Consider the following 18,102-nt stretch of genomic DNA (forward strand, 5'->3'; position numbering starts at 1 on the left):
TGCTTTCAGTCCTGAGAAGGGTCACTAGATTCGAAATGTGAAGTGTTTTTCTCTCAGCAGATGCTGCCAGACCTGTTGAGTTTCTCCGGCACCTTCTGATTCTGTTGCAGAATCAAATATAGCTTTCACAATTGGAGCAGCACTAAGGGGAGGGACCCCAATCTGCTGGACGGGTGCTTGTCGTTTTCCACTCAGAGTGCGGGGCGTGATGGTGTCTCCAGGCGTTGTATCCATTTATGTTGCGGTTTCCTAGAGCGTACATTCATTATTGATACATTTTGGCGCCACTACTTCGGGCAGAAGGAGCACATTCGTGGGTCTTCGTCAGTTTGGGCTATAAGCAGCGGGAACACATCAAAGGGCGTGTTTTAACACGAGTACGTTATGAGAGGGTTGCGGAAAAGGGAGGGAATTTGTGTATTTTGCATTTCCCAGCAGCAACTTGAACCGGATTCGGCAAAGTCTGAGCGAAAGTGAAGCTGGAGCCTCTGATCAGAGTGAGTAATTGAATTGTCGCTACTGGCATCGGGGATAGGTTTGAACTACTGAAGAAATTTTCTTCACACAATTTGTTTTGCGAAATGTCGGGGACTTTTAAAGCGTTTTAGAGAGAATAAAAATCCGTTTGTGCTTCCGGTCCCTGCATTTCCTCAATTTAACACTTACAACTGTGTGAATCACGTATGTAAGTTTATTCATCTTTTCTGGAATCAAGAATCAGCTCTTACGTGTACTCCACAAAACTTTGTCTCAACTAAGCTGGAATTGCTGTGTCTTAATTGGTCTTGTCACTAAAACATTACATGTCATTTATGTTTAAATTGCAGGGCAGAAGGGAAGGTACATTACGGATATGTCTTGGGACGCTGATGCTTCCTTTGACGAACAGACCCAACATATTTTGTTGAAGTTTCTTCAAGAAAATAAAGTTGAAAATCGAACCTACCAACAAGAAATTCAGAAACTTGAAAGTGAACTGAGAAATGGATCCAGATTTGATGATGATATTCAGACGGATGGGCACTGTCCTTCAGTACCTCAGCGGGCAGTCTTTCGTTCATATGTGGAACAAGGTACTAACACTTATTCCCACAGTTAACCTTGGCTACATATCTTCCAACCATGCTTCCTCTAAGGAGCCTTACTCACATTTCCTACCAACTTTTCACATCTGCCCTGACAGTGCAGCCTTCCATATCAGTGCTTCCAGTGTGTCTTCATCATAGTTAGCATTTTTTTCTTCCATTGTCCAAAGATGTGCAGGTTAGGTAAATTGGCCATGGTAAATTGCCCGGTAGTGTCCAAGGAGATGTGCAGGCGAGGTGGGTTATCCATGGTAAATGTGGGGTTATGGGGATATGGTGGGAAGCTGGGTCCAGTGGGATGCTTTTCAGAGCGTGGTGCAGACACGATAGACTGAAAGGCCTCTTTCTGCACAGGGATTCTATGATTCTATTAACAAGATAATCTCTCACTTCTTTCCCAGCTTCTGCACTTACTGTTTGATCCCTACAAGTTCTGACAAAAACTCAGAAACTCAAAGTGTTAATTCTGCTTTTTTGTCTAGAGGGGTTGCATCACCTTCCGAGTGTGTCTAGCATTTTCAGTTCTTATTTCAGATTCCCAGCATCAACAACATTATTATTGTAGTGTATCTTTAGCAGTTAACTACTATGGTTGTAGTATCAGGCATGAATGTGTTACATCAGATAGCATTCCATCTTCATAGACTACATTCTATACTCCATTAGAAGGAACTAAGGTTTGCAAGACTGAGAATCTTGAACCTACCCCCACATTAATGTCTTTCTGTGTGCCTGCCCTTTTCATCATGCTGCCTTTTGGAATTTAGTTTTTCACTGTATTTCTCGATGCATTTGTACAAGGATCTCTGAAGGTTAGCATGCCAATACAACAGGCAATTAGAAAGATAAATTGCCTTTACTGCAAGGGGATTGGAGTACAAGATAAGATAGTCTTTTACAATTTCAACAATAATCACTTTCTCATAGACTGGCAGCACGTGATATTCCCTTCTCTGATTAAGAATATTACATCATTGCTTTGTTTCAGAGATTATGTCAAAATAACCCCAGGAGATTTAACTGGCAGTAAATCACAATTGAGCCTGATGCTATTCTTACCCAACATCTGAACATTATAATTATCCATTTGTAAAGTGCTAATGAACAAGAACCTTTGTTCTCAACACGCCGGGTTTCCCATTTTCAAAGAAATCCCAAATTAGATTATAAAATCCCCACAATGTGGCAAGAGGCTATTCAGCCATTGAGTCTGCACTAAGGCTTCAAAGAGCATCTCACCAAATCCGGTAACCCTGCATTTATTGTGGCTAATCCACTGAGAGTGCACATTCTTGTACGCTACAGAACAATTTACCATGGCCAGTCCACCTACCTGCAGATCTTTGGACTGTGGAGGAAACTGGAGCATCTGGCAGAAACTTACACAGATCTGAGGAGAATGTACAAACTCCACACAGACAGTAACCGTAGGCTGGAATTGAACCCATGCCCCAAGTGTTGTGAGGCAGCAGTGCTAACCACTGAGTCATCATTCCTGCCCCCCTCCCCCAACAGATCATATTTTCATAGAGACTTGAAATGATATGAGAGAAGAGATTTATGAAGCATTAATAATTTTCATGAGGAAGTCAGTGGTCACAGGGGTACTAACACAGTAGGCTAGAAGCAAGCTAATGTAATCCTCTTCTCTAGAAAGAATGATTATTCAGTCATATAATAGCTTACTTGAGGATCAACAACCCAGAAAACCAGTCAGCACGGGTTTAGAAGGCTTGTTCAAATAAACACCTCAATTTCTAGAGGACGTGACAACCAAATGGACTATGTTAAATCTTTTATACATTGTGTACTAAGATTTCCCAAAGACATTTGATAAAGATGCAGATTAATGTCTGACTGATTAAGTGCAAGGTTCTAGAAATTCAGGGTAAACTTGGTCATGGATAAGAAATTTTAGAAGGATAGAAAATAACAAAGATGTGTGGTATGAAAAGAACTGAGTGACGTGCACTTGGTATGTTTTTAATTGACATTGGTAAGTGATTCAGAAACTCACTGTCATTCAGTCAGGTTGGAGACATCATCATTCAAGGGGTGATATCAAAGCAGGAAATTGAAAAATTATAGAACAAGGTTAAACAAAATTTGGCCAATCAGACAAATGTAATATATTGCATCTAGAAAGGAAAATGAGCGACATGCATATTCTTTTACACAGCAAAAGATGAAGAGGGAAGAAACAAGTAGACACATGCCATGTCCAGCCAGTATAGTACAGAAAGCTAATAAAATACTGAACTACATAGCCAAAACCATGGAATACAAGTCAAATGAAGTTGTAATCAATTTGTGTGATACTGTGCTGACATCATACCGCAAGTGCTGTATCGATTTCTGATTGCCAGTAACAGAAAGATGTTAAAGCGGTGCCAAAAAATAGCCACGAGGCTGAACACATCTCAAACAATATGAAGGCACATGAAAAACATCCAAATTAGGAGGGAGAGTAGGCCATTCAGCCTGTTGATCCTGCTCTGTCAAATATAAGATTTCGCTGATCTGATTATAGCATCAAATCCACTTTCTTGTCTATCTCCAGTATCCTTTGAACATTTTGTTAAGAGTCTAACCTACCTAAAAGGTATTCAATGACTGCTGCCACTTCTTGCTGGGAAAAAAAACTGCATTTGTTCTCACCTCTGTCTTTAACAGGGAGACCCCTTATCTTTACACTGCCCCCAACTGTTACAATCTGCATCTACCTTTCCTGTCCCCTCAGGATTTTGTCTGTTGTATTGAGGTGTGATCTTATTCTTCCAAACCCAAATAGTTGCAGGCCCTATATGTCTAATCCTTCCTCAAAGGTTAACACCTTCTTCCCAGGAGTAATTTGGTAAGTGAACTTTTAACCCTCTGCTTCTCATACAATTAAATAAGTTGACCAAAGCTGTAGACTGTACTCACCACATTTGATACAACTGTAGCAAAAATACTTATTTTTAGATACTATTCCTCTTGTAATAAACGACAATATTTTGCTTGCCTTTTTGATGACTTGCTGTATCTGCAATCAAACTTTGTGTTTCATGTACCAAGATGCCCACTCAGTGCTTTAGAGTTTTTCAAACTCTTTCCAATTAAGAAATGCACTGCTTTTCTATTCTTCCTGTGAACTATTTAAAATTTTTCCACTTTAAACATCATCTTTCCAATTGTTGTGCACTTGCTTAACCTATTTATGCCCTTTGGCAGACTCCTTGTGCCCTCTATGCAGCTAACTTTCCTACTTAAACAAGAAATTTTAGCAACCACACATACAGTCCCTTCATTCAAGTAATGTAGATTATAAATAATTGAGGCCACGGCACTGATCCATGTGGTATTCTATTCACCATTTCTTGCCAAACCAAAAAGGACCTATTAATGCCTACTCATTCCTTCCACAAAAATAAAATGCTTGATTGCATTGGGATTTTCTTATGCAGATGGTGATCATTTATAGTTTCCTGCTCTTGGACTCCCTCCTTTCTGGTATAGGCAAATTACATTTGTGATGGGACTTTTCTAGAATTTAGGGACTTTTGTAAGATGAAAATCAATGCAACTATCTCAGCAAAATTTCTTGAGGAAATTCTGAAGTAGTTTCGGCTTTTCACTCGTGAACGGAGGTGTTTATTCTCTAAAAAAACCTGAAGATATAAATATGACAATCAATTTGATGAAAAAAACATTTAGATGGTAGAAGCTGAGTTTAGTGCAAATTACCTGTTGCTTTATTTTCAGCAAATAGAGGTGATGAAGAATTGTACAGAATTATAGCTGCACAGTTGGTTGCGTTGGGAGATGAGTTGGATCAAAGTATCATTAATCATGCCTCGATTGAACAATTTATCCGTGCAAATGAAACGATGCAGCCCCAAGAGGTAAGCTGTCAATCTAGTTACTAAGCTTTTAGAAAAATGTTGATTCCATCCATATTTTTAAGAATATGGGGAAAACATTTCAAAAATAATAGATTAACAAAGAGGTAGGTAGTATCAAACTTCAGTATTACTTAAAAAATGATACATTTTGTCAAAGTTTTTTGTTTTATATTCATCAGGACAATTCACAAGAAATACCAATGTTAAAGGAAAACAACATTTGTACTTTATGAAAGGAGAGTGCTGACTAGTTGGCAAATTACGGTATTGGTAGGGGCATTGCCATGTTTTTGTTTTTCAGCATTAGTAAGTTCATAACTTTAATCTTTTGGCTTTTCATTTCTCAGGACAATTCTGCAACTGTCAATTTGCCTAACTGATCTCTTGCATCTCCAACTGATCTTGGAGAACTAGGACAACTCTAAAGGATAGCTTTTTTTTTTCTCCAACCAGCCGTTCCCCTGTCCCTTTGATACAAAAAGTACAAGTAATCCATGGATTGCTGAAGATCATGATTATCCATAAAGCTTCCTATGTTGCGTATTTCTATTAATTTTGGTTTGGTGTTTTAACCCAGTTTGTCACTGTGACATCATCGTTCTGGAGTTTCTAAACTCTCTTTCCCTTTGCTACTGGCTTCAAGCTCGTTTCATTCATGATTGAAACAAAATGTGAGGGTGCAAATTCTAAACTTGACAAGTTGGGAGAGCCACTGAGAATGGGAGTGATGAGTGAATGGGTCAGAATAAACCAGGAGACATTTGACATACTGTAGTCTTTGTCCACCACCACTAAATCCCAAATCCTTCCCTCCAACCCCATAAATCCTCTATTGCTCTAACTGTGGCCTTTTCCAACTTCCCTGATATGGGGGTTGGCTAGCTCAGTTAGCTGGATGCTCATTTTCAATGCAGAGTGACGCCAAGACTGTAGGTTCTGTTACCACGAAGGTCCTGCCTTTCCAATCTCACCCTTTGCCTGAGGTGACTGTTAGGTTAAACTAACCACCAGTTGTCTCACTCTGATGACAAAACAGCTCTATGGTCCTCTTAGACTATGGTGATTTTACCTTACCTGTTCATCACAACATTTGTAGCAGAGTCGTAAAGAAATTTTATCTTATTCTCCATAAACCTTTTACGTTCTCCCTAAACTTTTCTCTTTAAAATCTCAAAAGTCTAGCAAGCTTTTATTTTTGCCTGAAACACTGTTGCCTCCATATCAAAGACTTGAATTGAATTGAATTGAATTTATTGTCATGTGTACCCAGGCACAGTGAAGAGCTTTGTCTTGTGAGCAATACAGGCAGATCACAGAGTTAATTAGCATAGATAAGTAAATAATAGATAAACAGCAGCAAAAACCAAAACACAGGTACAGGCGAATGTTAAGAATTTGAGAGTCCATTCAGTATTCTAACAACAGTAGGGTAGAAACTGTTCTAAAACCAGCTGGTACGTGTGTTCAGGCTTCTGTATCTTCTCTCTGATGGTAGAAGTTGCAGAAAAGCATTGCCAGGGTGGGATGGATCTTTAAGAATGCTGGCAGTCTTTCCTTGACAGCAGGCCTGGTAGATGGATTCTATCGATGGGAGGTTGGCCTTTGTGATTGTCTGGGCCGAGTTCACCACTCTCTGTGAACTTGAATGGTACAGTTGCCATACCAGGTAGTTATACAGAGCGAAAGTGAGTACTGCAGATAGTGGAGATCAGAATCAAGATTAGAGTGGTGCAGCATCCGAGGAGCAGGAATATCGACGTTTTGGGCAAAAGCCCTTCATGCCACATCACTTGCCTTTCATTCCTCCCTAGAACAGCTTGACACCAAGAACAGCTATGTAAGAATCCTATTCATTGACTACAGTTCAGCCTTCAACACTATTATCCCTGTGAGACTGATTACTAAACTTAGTGATCTTTGACTAAGTCCCACTCTCTGCAACTCGATCCTGAGTTTCCTGACCCACAGGCTACAATCAGTGAAGATTGGGAACAATATTTCATCCTCACTAACACTCAACACTGGAACCTCCCCTGGGGTGCGTACTCAGCCCCCTACTGTACTCACTGTATACCCAAGACTGCATTGCTAAATACCAGACTAATGCCATTTACAAGTTCATTTATGACACCACTATAGTCAGTCGAATCTCAGATGGCATGAAACAGACTATTGATGGGAGGTGGAAGACCTGGAAAAATGGTGCACTGAGAACAACCTAGCTCTCAATGCTGGCAAAACCAAGGAGCTTATTATTGACTTTCAGTGGGATGTTACTCGTGCCCCCTTACACATTAACAGCACAGAGGTGGAACGAGTGGAGAGTGTCAGGCTTCTGGGAGTGGTCATCAACAACTTTCTTGGACTATGCATGTGGACACACTGGTTACAAAGGCCTAGCGATGTCTTTTCTTCCTCAGGCAGCTGAGAAAGTGTGGCATGACGGCGAATACCCTTGCCAACCTTTATAGGTGTGCCATCAAGAGCATTCTGCCTGGATGTATATGCTCTCAATTCTTTGCTTACAAAATTTGTATTTGTGCAGTTTAATTTACACACAATTTGATGTATATTTTCAGCAGAACAAAAAAATTGAGTGAATAAATTAATAGGAATAGGATAAAAATATAAAAAAATCTAAATCTTGAATGAAAAATTATCCATTAGGTTAAGATGAAAATGGTCACGTATGCTGCATCATGAAAAGGAGCAAAATAGATTCTTTAGCACCTTATGTTTATTTATACTTTGCAGTAATCTATTTAATTAGTATCATGAGTAAACCTTTACACAAAATCGAAACGTCACCACAGTTTATGTGACAATACCATGGCTTTTAAGAGGTGTATTTGGTCCTAGTTTTATGAAGAGAGGTTGTGATAGAGGTCCTGAGCATTCTGTTCCCAGCCAATAAACAGCTTGTGAGGTCTTCAGGTTTTTTTCCAAAGTTGGAACAAAAGAAGCAGTATGAAGGAACGGGGGCAAGTTCCTACAGAACCAGGATTTTAGTTTAACTTTCAGTAGTGGTTGGGGTTTGGAAGCTGCTATACATCTCTCCCTGCTATACAAAACAAGAGTCCTCTCTCTCCCTCTCTCTCCCAACTTTGTCTTGTTCTTTGCTGTTGGATTGGAGAAACACTGCATGTGCGTAAATCTATTTTACAGAATTTGCCTCCATAAAAGGATGTTTATAGGATGTTACTATCTTAGAAAAGCTAATCTGTAATAGTTAACATACATCTTGTTAAGTATTTCGATAGTTACAGTTAAGCCTTCTTAAAAATTCTTATTTTGTCTCTATTTTAACTATATAGTGCAAGAATAAACTGTATATTTCTTCAGGCTAGTTTGACCAATTGAAATGTCTTACACTTACCTTTAAAAATAAGAAAAAGTTGAGGTCTAGGATACCTTCCTAGTATATTTTGAGGGGATTCAGTCTGGTCCATAACACTTGCAACAGTGGTGTTAAATATTAGTCTTTCTTTAACTTTTTTCTTCAGAGGAATGGTAGAAATGTTAGTTAAAAACATAAATGTTTCAGCTGCAAAGTGATATGAGCTTAAATTAAAAAGCTCTGAGACATTGCTTTTCTAAATACTTTGAAGCACCAGTTTAATTTTGACTAAACAGAATTTCAGAATGAAAAACCTCCTGTATGTCTTTTCCCTAGATTGGAAATGGAACTTCTGTAAGCAAAGGAAATTCTCTTGATGTGATTTAGTGTCTGAATACTGCAATGTGCAATGTGACAGTAACTTCACTAAGGAAAGATTCAAGATGAAATGTGGAATTCATAAGTTGTTTGACAAGTTCTGCTTTTTGCTGGCTTATCAGAAATGGCATCCAACCTTTTGGCTTGTATTGAAATGCAATAAGTGGCATGAAAGTGCTATATTTGCATGGTAGTTACAAAATAAACTTGCGAAACAAAATTAGAGTTGGTCTGGGGTGACTGGAATAGCCAATTTGGTGTCAGTTAATGCTTGTGTATTTAAACTTTAATGACTGTCTTTTAGCAATATGCTAATTGTTAATTACTGTCAATGAACCTTTCTGCCTTCAAAAATGAACTATTCAAAGTCGTTTCATTCATTTAAAATTAGCACTTGTAATTTTCCTTTGTATTCTTTCCTCAGTTTTCTCATTTTTAAGTTCTTCCAGTACCTGATTTGATATTTATACTTTATTTTCAATTCTTGTGCTTTTGTTTCACTATCTTTAAAGTGATTCTTCTCTTGTGCACTGTTGTCAATCTATACTTACAACAACTTGTGATTCAAAGTATTACTATGATTAAATAGCAAGTGAAAGTTTAACTAATAGCAGACACTATCAGATCCACATGTGCAGCAAATTATGACTCTGTAATCTTTTATACCCATGTGGTTCAAATATAAGTGGACTGAAGCAACCATCAAGTTTAGAAAAATATTAACTTCTCATCTTCTGAGGTTGGGATATATTTTTTTCCCTGATTTGTTTGCTACAAAACCAAACAAGATTACAGTTATAAATGCAAATGCAAAATGGAATTTACTCCATCTGTTCACCGAATGGGTATCTTCCATTCTAATTATAGTGAGATAATGTTAAAATAAAAAAGGAAACAGCCTGAACAACTTCCTTGTTTTGGTTTGATTCATGCTTAAATGCTCGGAGACTGATTTTTACTGTGACTTATTTCAATTTTAGTAATAGGCATTTGTTTTGTACAGGTTTGCATTTGTTTATATAAATTGTATATATAAAATTAATTCCTAATGACTGGATGTAAATCTTGTCAATATAATCATTTATTTTTCTTTTTTAATATCTCAGGATGGAACCAGAATTATGTCTTCCATGATTGCCAATTTAACCACTCAAAGAAATGGCATTACCCGAGATATGCCCCAGGAGAAAGTCTTCCTATTATTGGCCATGATGCTGTTCAAAAAAACTGTAGTAGAGAAACCTCTATTGCTTCCACGCATCTTCAGAACCACTGTCCAGTACATCAGCAATACACTCCAAAATTATATTCAGAATACTGGAGGATGGGTAGGTCTTTTTTTAAAATGTGCTTAGTGATACACCATGGATTGATATGGCAGTAAAAAAAAAATTAAGAACTCAGTTTAATTTTACTGAATTTGCGAATAAAAACTGAAGTAATGGTGCAACATAATGCAAGAATGGAAAACCAGATGGGCCAGAAGGTCATTAAGTGATCCACTAGATTACTAAATGTAAATTTAGTTGCCAGAACATTTTTAGCTCGGCTGTTATGAGGAAGAGAGAGGAAGGACTAATGCAAAAGCAAATTGGTGTCGGGGGTGAAAATCTGAAATGAAAGATAATGTGGGAATATTCAGATCTGGCAGTAACTTTGCAAAAAGAAATAGATAACTTTTCAAGTCGAGGACCTTCCCTAGGAACATGTAAAAGTCTAGTGTTTGTTCCTTGGATGTCTTATGCAAAGTCAAGTTAATAGAATACTTGGCTGGGATATCCTATTGGTACAAATGGGATATAGCTGGGTGAGAAACAAGTTGGGAAATAGATGAAGCAGTGTTGACACCTTAGGACTTAAAACAGCTGATTCTCATGTTGTCAAGCAAAATAGCATAATCCCGATGGTAGAGGAATAGAGAAGTTAAATGGAGCCAAACCCAACTATTGAAGTTGAATAGGCTGATGGACAGGTGGGGATAAGGGGTTCATTTTCAGGTTGTCGACCTGTTACCAGAGGGTTCTATGGAGATTAGTGATGGGACCACAATGGTTTACAAAATATACTAATGACTTGGAAGAAGGCAAATATACTGTGGCCGAATGTGCAGATTGCACAAAGATAGGTGGAAAGGCAGGTTAAGAGACGAATACATAGTTTCCAAAGAGATATTGATATGATAAGTGGGAAAGTTAGCAAATGCAGTATATGTGGGAAGTTGTTCATTTTGGAAGGGAGAACAAAAGAACTATTATTTAAATAGAGAAAAGCTGCATAAAGCAGCAACACAAATGGACTTGTGGCTACTTGTGCACAAAACACAGCCAGCACCCAGGTGCAGTAGGTAATCAGGATATCTAATGGAATGTTGGCTCTTATTTTAAGTAGGAGTAGGGAAGTCTTACTGCAACTGTACAATATCCTGGTTAGGCCATATCAGGAGCACTATTAGTAGCTTTGGTCCCCTTATTTAACTAAAGATATCATTTCATGAGAGGCAGCTTAGAGAATAATCACTAGGATGCTCCATGGATGGAGGGATTGTCTTATGAGCAAAGGTTAAATAGTTTAGGACTCTTCTCACTGGAATTTCAGGCTGGGAAACTCCGGTTGGTAGTGGATTGCAAGACAAGGAATTTGTGGAATGTCTACGAGATGGAATTTTGGAGCAGCTTGTAGTGGAGCCCACAAGGGAATGGGCAATACTGGATTTAGTATTGTGCAATGAGGCAGACTTGATAAGCGAGCTTAAGGTGAAGGAACCCTTAGGGGGCAGTGATCATAATATGATTGAATTTACTCTGCAATTTGAGAGGGAAAACATAGAAGGTAATAGTATCACAGCTGAATGAAGGCAACTACAGAGGCATGAGGGAGGAGCTGGATAGAATTGACTGAGAGAGAAGCCTAACGGGAAAGACAGTGGAATAGCAGTGGCAGGAGTTTCTAAGAGTAATTCAGGGAACACAGCAGAGATTCGTCCTGAGGAAAAAGCAGCATAGTACAGGGAGGATGAGGCAAACATGGCTGACTAGGGAAGTCAGGGATAGCATAAAAGCAAAAGAGAAAGCATATAATGTGACGAAGGGCAGTGAGAAACCAGAGGATTTAGAAGCTTACAAAGACTAACAGTGGGCAATAAAAACAAAATAAGGGAGGGTGAAGAATAAATAGCCAGTAATATAAAGGAACAATAGGAGTTTCTTTAAATATATAAAAGGGCAAAAGAGAGGCAAAAGTGGACACTGGGCCACTGGTAAATGGCAGTGGAGAGATAGTTGTGGAGAACAAGAAAATGGCTGAGGAACCGAATAATTACTTCGCGTCAGTCTTCACAATGGAAGACATGAGTAAGATCTCAAAAATTCAAGAGAGTGAAAGGGCAGAGCTGAGTATGGTGGCCATCACCAAGGAGAAGATGCTAGAAAAACAATGGCCTGAAGGTGGATAAATCACCTGGACCAGATGGACTCCACCCCAGAGTTCTAATGGAGATAGCTAAAGAGGTAGTGGAGGCATTAATGGTGATCTTTCAGGAATCGCTAGAATCAGGAAGGGTCCCAGAGGACTGGAAAATCGTTAATGTGATAGTTTTGCCTTTATTTTGTTGAGATCATACACCCCCCACCAACCCAACCTCCACTCCCGGCACCTTCCCCTGCAACCGCAAGAAATGCAAAACCTGCGCCCACACCTCCCCCCTTACTTCCCTCCAAGGCCCCAAGGGACACTTCCATATCCGCCACAAATTCACCTGCACCTCCACACACATCATCTATTGCATCCGCTGCACCCGATGTGGCCTCCTCTATATTGGGGAGACAGGCCGCCTACTTGCGGAACGTTTCAGAGAACACCTCTGGGACACCCGGACCAACCAACCCAACCACCCCGTAGCCCAACACTTTACCTCCCCCTCCCACTCCCACTCCACCAAGGACATGCAGGTCCTTGGACTCCTCCATCGCCAGACCATGGCAACACAACAGTTGGAGGAAGAGCACCTCATCTTCTGCTTGGGAACCCTCCAACCACAAGGGATGAACTCCGATTTCTTCAGTTTCCTCATTTCCCCTCCCCCCACCTTGTCTCAGTCAAATCCCTCGAACTCAGCACCGCCTTCCTAACCTGCAATCTTCTTCCTGACCTCTCCGCCCCCAACCCCACTCCGGCCTATCACCCTCACCTTGACCTCCCTCCACCTATCGCAATTCCAACACCCCTCCCCCAAGTCCCTCCTCCCTACCTTTTATCTTAGCCTGCTGGACACACTTTCCTCATTCCTGAAGAAGGGCTTATGCCAGAAACGTCGATTTTCCTGTTCCTTGGATACTGCCTGACTTGCTGCGCTTTTCCAGCAACACATTTTCAGCTCTGATCTCCAGCATCTGCAGTCCTCACTTTCTCCCTAATAAGAATGGTCCCAGGAATGAAAAGCTTAACATATGAGGAACATTTGAGAACTCTGGATTTATAGTTGAGTTTTGAAGGATTGCAGGGGGTGATCTAATTGAAACTTACAGAATATGGAATGAAGAGTATGGTGCTGGAAAAGCACAGCAGGTCAGGCAGCATCTGAAGAGCAGGAGAGTCGACATTTCAGGCAAAAGCCCTTCATCAGGAAGGCTAATGCCCAAAACGCGATTCTCCTGCTCTTCGGATGCTGCCTGACCTGCTGTGCTTTTCCAGCACCACACTGTTCAACTCTGATCTCCAGCATCTGCAGTCCTCACTTTTTCCTAGAATACGGAAAGTCCTGGACAGAGTAGATGTTGGGAAGATATTTCCATTGGTAGGAGAGACTAGGACCAGAGGGCATAGCCTTAAAGTAAAAGGGAAGACCTTTTAGAACAGACATAAAAGGAAAAAAACCATCTTCAGCCAGACAGTGGTGAATCTATGGAATTCATTGCCTCAGAAGGCTTGGAGGCCAGGTCATTGAGTATATTTAAGACTGAAATAGATAGGTTCTGAGTATCAAAAGTTTACAGGGAGGAAGTAGGAGAATGGGGTTAAGAAACATATCAACTGTGATTGAATGGTGGAGCAGACTTAATGGGCTGTATGGCCTAATTTTTGCTTCTGTCTTATGGTGTTAATTTAGAAAGATGAGAAGTGTCCTCATTGAATCATGGGCTTCTTAAGGGGCTTCTTCGAGGAGAAAGTGAGGTCTGCAGATGCTGGAGATCAGAGCTGAAAATGTGTTGCTGGTAAAGCACAGCAAGTCAGGCAGCATCCAAGGAACAGGAGAATCGACGTTTCAGGCATAAACCCTTCATCAGGAATTGCTTATGGCCGAAACGTCGATTCTCCTGTTCCTTGGATGCTGCCTGACCTGCTGTGCTTTACCAGCAACACATTTTCAGCTTCTTAAGGGGCTTGACAGGTTAATTGCTGAGAGGATGATTATCCTTATGGGAGAGTCTAGTCTCAGAATTAAGAGGCACCTATTTAATACAGAGATGGGGACAAATTTCTTGTCTCTGAGTTGTGGGGGCCAAGTCCTTGTGTACATTTAAAGCTGAGATAGATAAATTCATTTCAGTAGGAGAATCAAGGATTACGGAGAAAGGGGTCTTGGGTAATATCAAATCTGCCATGATTCTATTGAAGGCTCAAGGGGCCAAATGACCTACTCCTGTCCCTGTTTCTTATGGTCTTACTAGAATTAGCAGTGATGGGTAAGCAATCTGTTCTTGTATTGAATGGTACTGTGATTATCACGCTCAGTTATTAGACCAGATCTGCATTATATTCCTTTTTGCCTATCTGCCTAGAACTCGGTTGGTATTGTTGCAATTACTTGGCGAGGGATGTTTTCCATTTGGTGCAGTCCAGAAGAGATACTTTACCTGCAAGGATACCTGCAGTTGCACTGTAGGAGAACATAGCACCTTATTTTCTTACCTGTGTGCCGCAATGTTAACCACTGGGGATTATGGTACAGAATGGCAATGAGCTCAACTTTAAATGGTCAGGTGATAGCTCTATTATTTCTATACCAATTCATACTTGAACAATTAAATGACAGTAAAACAAAATTCATTTAAAGCAAGAACTCACTTTGGAACATCCTTAGGCCATGAGATATATCCTCAGTGCAATTTAGTCATGAGTATAGTCACAGTTGGCAGAGGTTTCAGCAGTTAATCTGTACAAAACAAAATCTGTAGTAAGCAAGTCTTGGTCTTTTAAAACCAAGGACAGATTTTATTTGCATTGGAAGCAGTTTAGAGAAGATTCACTAGTCTGATACCTGGCTGCCATCGCATTCATTGGAGTTTTAAGAAGAACACCTCTCCATTCTATATACAAGATTATGAGGGGGATTGACAGGGTAGACGCTGAAAGGATACTCACTCTTCTGGGAAATCATCAAGTTCAGACACATGTTTAAAATAAGAGGTCTCTCTTTTTAAATTGTTTTTTTTCCCACAATATTCTTGCCCAGCGTAGGCCAGGTTGGGTCATCGGCAGTAGTTTTTAAAATCTACAGGGGAGTCATCTTGAGCACCAGGAAAGTAGAATTAAGAGCAAAACCAGATTGGTCATTAATCTTATTGAAATAGAGGAATAGGCCCAAGGTAACAAATGGCCTGCTCCCCCAAGATAACAAAGTAGCATTGGTTGAAAAATAAAACAACTTGTCAGGGAGACCAGAATTCCGAAACACTTCTTAAAATAGTACTTTGGCTTTTTTTAAAAAGGTGACTATAATTGATGCAAATATTTCAGTTGAATGATAGCAGTATTCTAGAAACATTGCAGTAGCAGAGGTGTTAAGCATAATACTAGCTCATGTTAATTGTTGTATGCCATTGATCACACAACGTTGTTTTTAAAACGGAGGCTGACAAGTTTAAATGATCTTTATTGGTGGAATAAAAAGCTTGCAAAGATTAAGAGCTCCATTTTGTTTACTTTTTAATTGCCCTCATTCCCTATTAGCTCCACTAACTTGCCAATTTCATAACTTCAGCTCTAGGAAAATAACCTAGTAAATAAATGAATAACTGAGCAGTGCATAGAAAATTGCTTTGATAATTACTCTTCCAGCTACATTTTCACCTGGTCACCAATCAGAATGAAATTTTCTCCAAAGAGAGCTGTTGATGTAATGTTCCTGTTGTGCATGTATGGAGTGAACTGCTAGAGCAATTGATGGAGGCTGGTACAGTTACAACATTTAAAAGGCATCTGGATGGGTATATGAATAGGAAGAGTTTAAGAGGGACTGGCATGACGAGTTGGACTGAAGGGTCTGTTTCCATGCTCTATGACTCTAAGTCCTAGGGCCTCGTGTGGTGCAATAGTAGTGTTCCTAATTTTGAACCAGGAGGCTTGGGTTTGAGTCTCACTCGCTGCAGAGGTGTGTAATAACATTTCTAATTAATCTTTTCAGAAAATACTACATGTCATTTCTGTACAATTAGGTTTCTACATTAATATTTTAATCTTGACTCCAGTTTTATAGAAAATGGCCAACAATTATCCATAAATTTCACTGAAATGTTTGAATTATAGAGATTAAGGTATTAAAATCATTTACAGTTGGTCATAATATTACAGTTTTACCACAAGCTTACTGTGATTTGCTTTCCTTTCACAGCAAAATATACATTGAGACTACAAGCAAGTAACAGAAATACTTTCGATACAAGTTTAGCCGATTTCATTTATATTCTTGTAAAACCGGGTTACATGGAAGCCATTTTAAGAATCTTTTCAGTACTTTTGCTTTATAATATGAAATAACAAATCTAGTTTTAACGACCCTAACTGAAAACGGAATGGATTTAAAAGTAGATATCTAATTGAGGTGTCACTAAAAAAATGCTCCCAAATGCAATGAAATTCTTGTGGTCTTTCTGAATGCATTCAGTTCTGTATTCAAATACGTTTTGATGATTGCAATTTCTAAATTCATGACAATATGATTACAAATACTAAGGATATTGCTTATGTCTAGAATAAAAAAGATGGTGTTAAATTTACTGTGTTTTTAAATTTATAATTTACATGGGAAAATTAACTGAATTTAAAGAATTACAACATTTAAATGTGTACATTACTTCTGGTCTGTTTACTCGATTTTAAAATAAATTTCAAATCAAGAGTTAAAAACAAAATAATCATATTTCCTTAAGCTTTCATCTGTTTTTCTTTCAATAAAGAAAACTATTCTACCACAATTTTTTTCATTTAAAAAAACTTGCATTGTGCATTTTCCACTACCTAATCACACCCCCAAACACATCATAGCTATCAAAATTACCTTGTTCTTAATAGCAGGTGCAGTAACGTAGACAGTAGTTTGTCAGAACACCACGCTCATTTTAATGCCAAATTAGTCAGCTGTGGAGGTCAGGTTGGTGGTGGAGGAAAGGTAGAGTTGGAATTTAGGTGATAGTGCAATTGTTCAGCAAGTGCTGCCCAATCCTGTGTTAATGTAGCTATTAATAAATTTAGTAAATCGATCCAACTTTAGAACTTGGCTCATCCATATCTGCAGTAAGTGACAGAGGCCTTGATTTCTGCAAATAAAAGATGTTCAAGCCTTACCTTTTTAAAAAAAATTGAATTACCCAGAAGCATGGGAAGCTCACAGTCTCCCCCCCCCCCCTCTCTTATTTTCTCGACAGCAATGACTGCACCAATCAATGTACCTTCTCCAGGGGAGTATAAATTTGAGATTGCTAATTTCAATCTTGAATTTGACTGGATAATTGGAGGATAAACTTCATTTCTTTTTAGCAAGGAACTTCTATCAAGTAATTTAAAGTACCTAGCGAAGCCTATGCTACTTGTATGGATTGTTTCTTCCCACCCCAGTATTCAACCGAATAGCTCACATCCTTCAAGTGTCAAAGTAAACAAATGACCCTTGCTGTTTAACTCAGGAATTATTCTACAGCAGTAACCCTGCAGTATACCATGCTGGGCAAACATATATAGAAACAAGCTGTATGGACACATCAATTGAATAAGAAAATTGCAGATTGTTTGGCTGGAGAGCTTACATGACAGTCATTAGTCCAGGTTCACATTACAGGTCACCTAGGCTCTTTTCACTTCATTTGCTGCAGTCAAATTAATAGCAGGCAATAAGCAGTTACTGGGAAGAATGGAGTGTACACTAATACTTCAGAAATAGCTTTGAAATTGATTTTTAAAAAATTGTTGGAATGCTGGCATTTGTTGCCCATCTATTTCTCCGAGTTGCTGATGACCTGTCTTCTTGATCTGCTAGTCTAAAATGGTTTTATACACCCACTAACCCATTTAGCAGTTTCAGTTGACCCAGCAACGATGAAATGCAAGCAATGTTACGAATTTGAAGACATGCATTGTACCTTTGAGAGAGAGAATACTGTTCTGAACTGAGAGCTTACAAGCACCTGCGTACATGACTAGATGG

The 18,102-nt window shown here is 39.2% G+C and overlaps 1 protein-coding gene across 3 annotated transcripts; it reads left to right on the plus strand.

Annotated features, from left to right (window-relative positions):
• Positions 1 to 203: 203 nt before the first annotated feature.
• LOC122559641 (BH3-interacting domain death agonist-like) lies at positions 204 to 16,876 on the plus strand. Of its 3 annotated transcripts, none has more exons than XM_043709448.2 (5): positions 204 to 497; positions 828 to 1,073; positions 4,830 to 4,969; positions 9,791 to 10,012; positions 16,294 to 16,876. In XM_043709448.2, exons 2-5 carry the CDS (start codon positions 854 to 856, stop codon positions 16,306 to 16,308), a joined length of 597 nt encoding a protein of 198 aa, XP_043565383.1. In that variant the 5' UTR covers positions 204 to 497; positions 828 to 853; the 3' UTR covers positions 16,309 to 16,876. The 3 variants fall into 3 exon arrangements, with proteins under 3 accessions (XP_043565383.1, XP_043565384.1, XP_043565385.1); XM_043709449.2 differs by lacking the exon at positions 204 to 497 and adding an exon at positions 540 to 685; XM_043709450.2 differs by lacking the exon at positions 204 to 497 and adding an exon at positions 553 to 681.
• Positions 16,877 to 18,102: the final 1,226 nt, after the last annotated feature.

This window comes from Chiloscyllium plagiosum, unplaced genomic scaffold (assembly GCF_037043375.1).
Source record: "Chiloscyllium plagiosum isolate Xiang-an unplaced genomic scaffold, Cpla_swu_hap1 HiC_scaffold_19, whole genome shotgun sequence".
Taxonomy (NCBI): domain Eukaryota; kingdom Metazoa; phylum Chordata; class Chondrichthyes; order Orectolobiformes; family Hemiscylliidae; genus Chiloscyllium; species Chiloscyllium plagiosum.

Coding starts and splice junctions, on each gene's coding strand:
- LOC122559641 (XM_043709448.2), top strand. CDS start 854: ATGTCTTGGGACGCTGATGCTTCCTTTGACGAACAGACCCAACATATT. Junction 1,074..4,829: donor TCGTTCATATGTGGAACAAG/GTACTAACACTT, acceptor CTTTATTTTCAG/CAAATAGAGGTGATGAAGAA. Junction 4,970..9,790: donor AAACGATGCAGCCCCAAGAG/GTAAGCTGTCAA, acceptor TTAATATCTCAG/GATGGAACCAGAATTATGTC.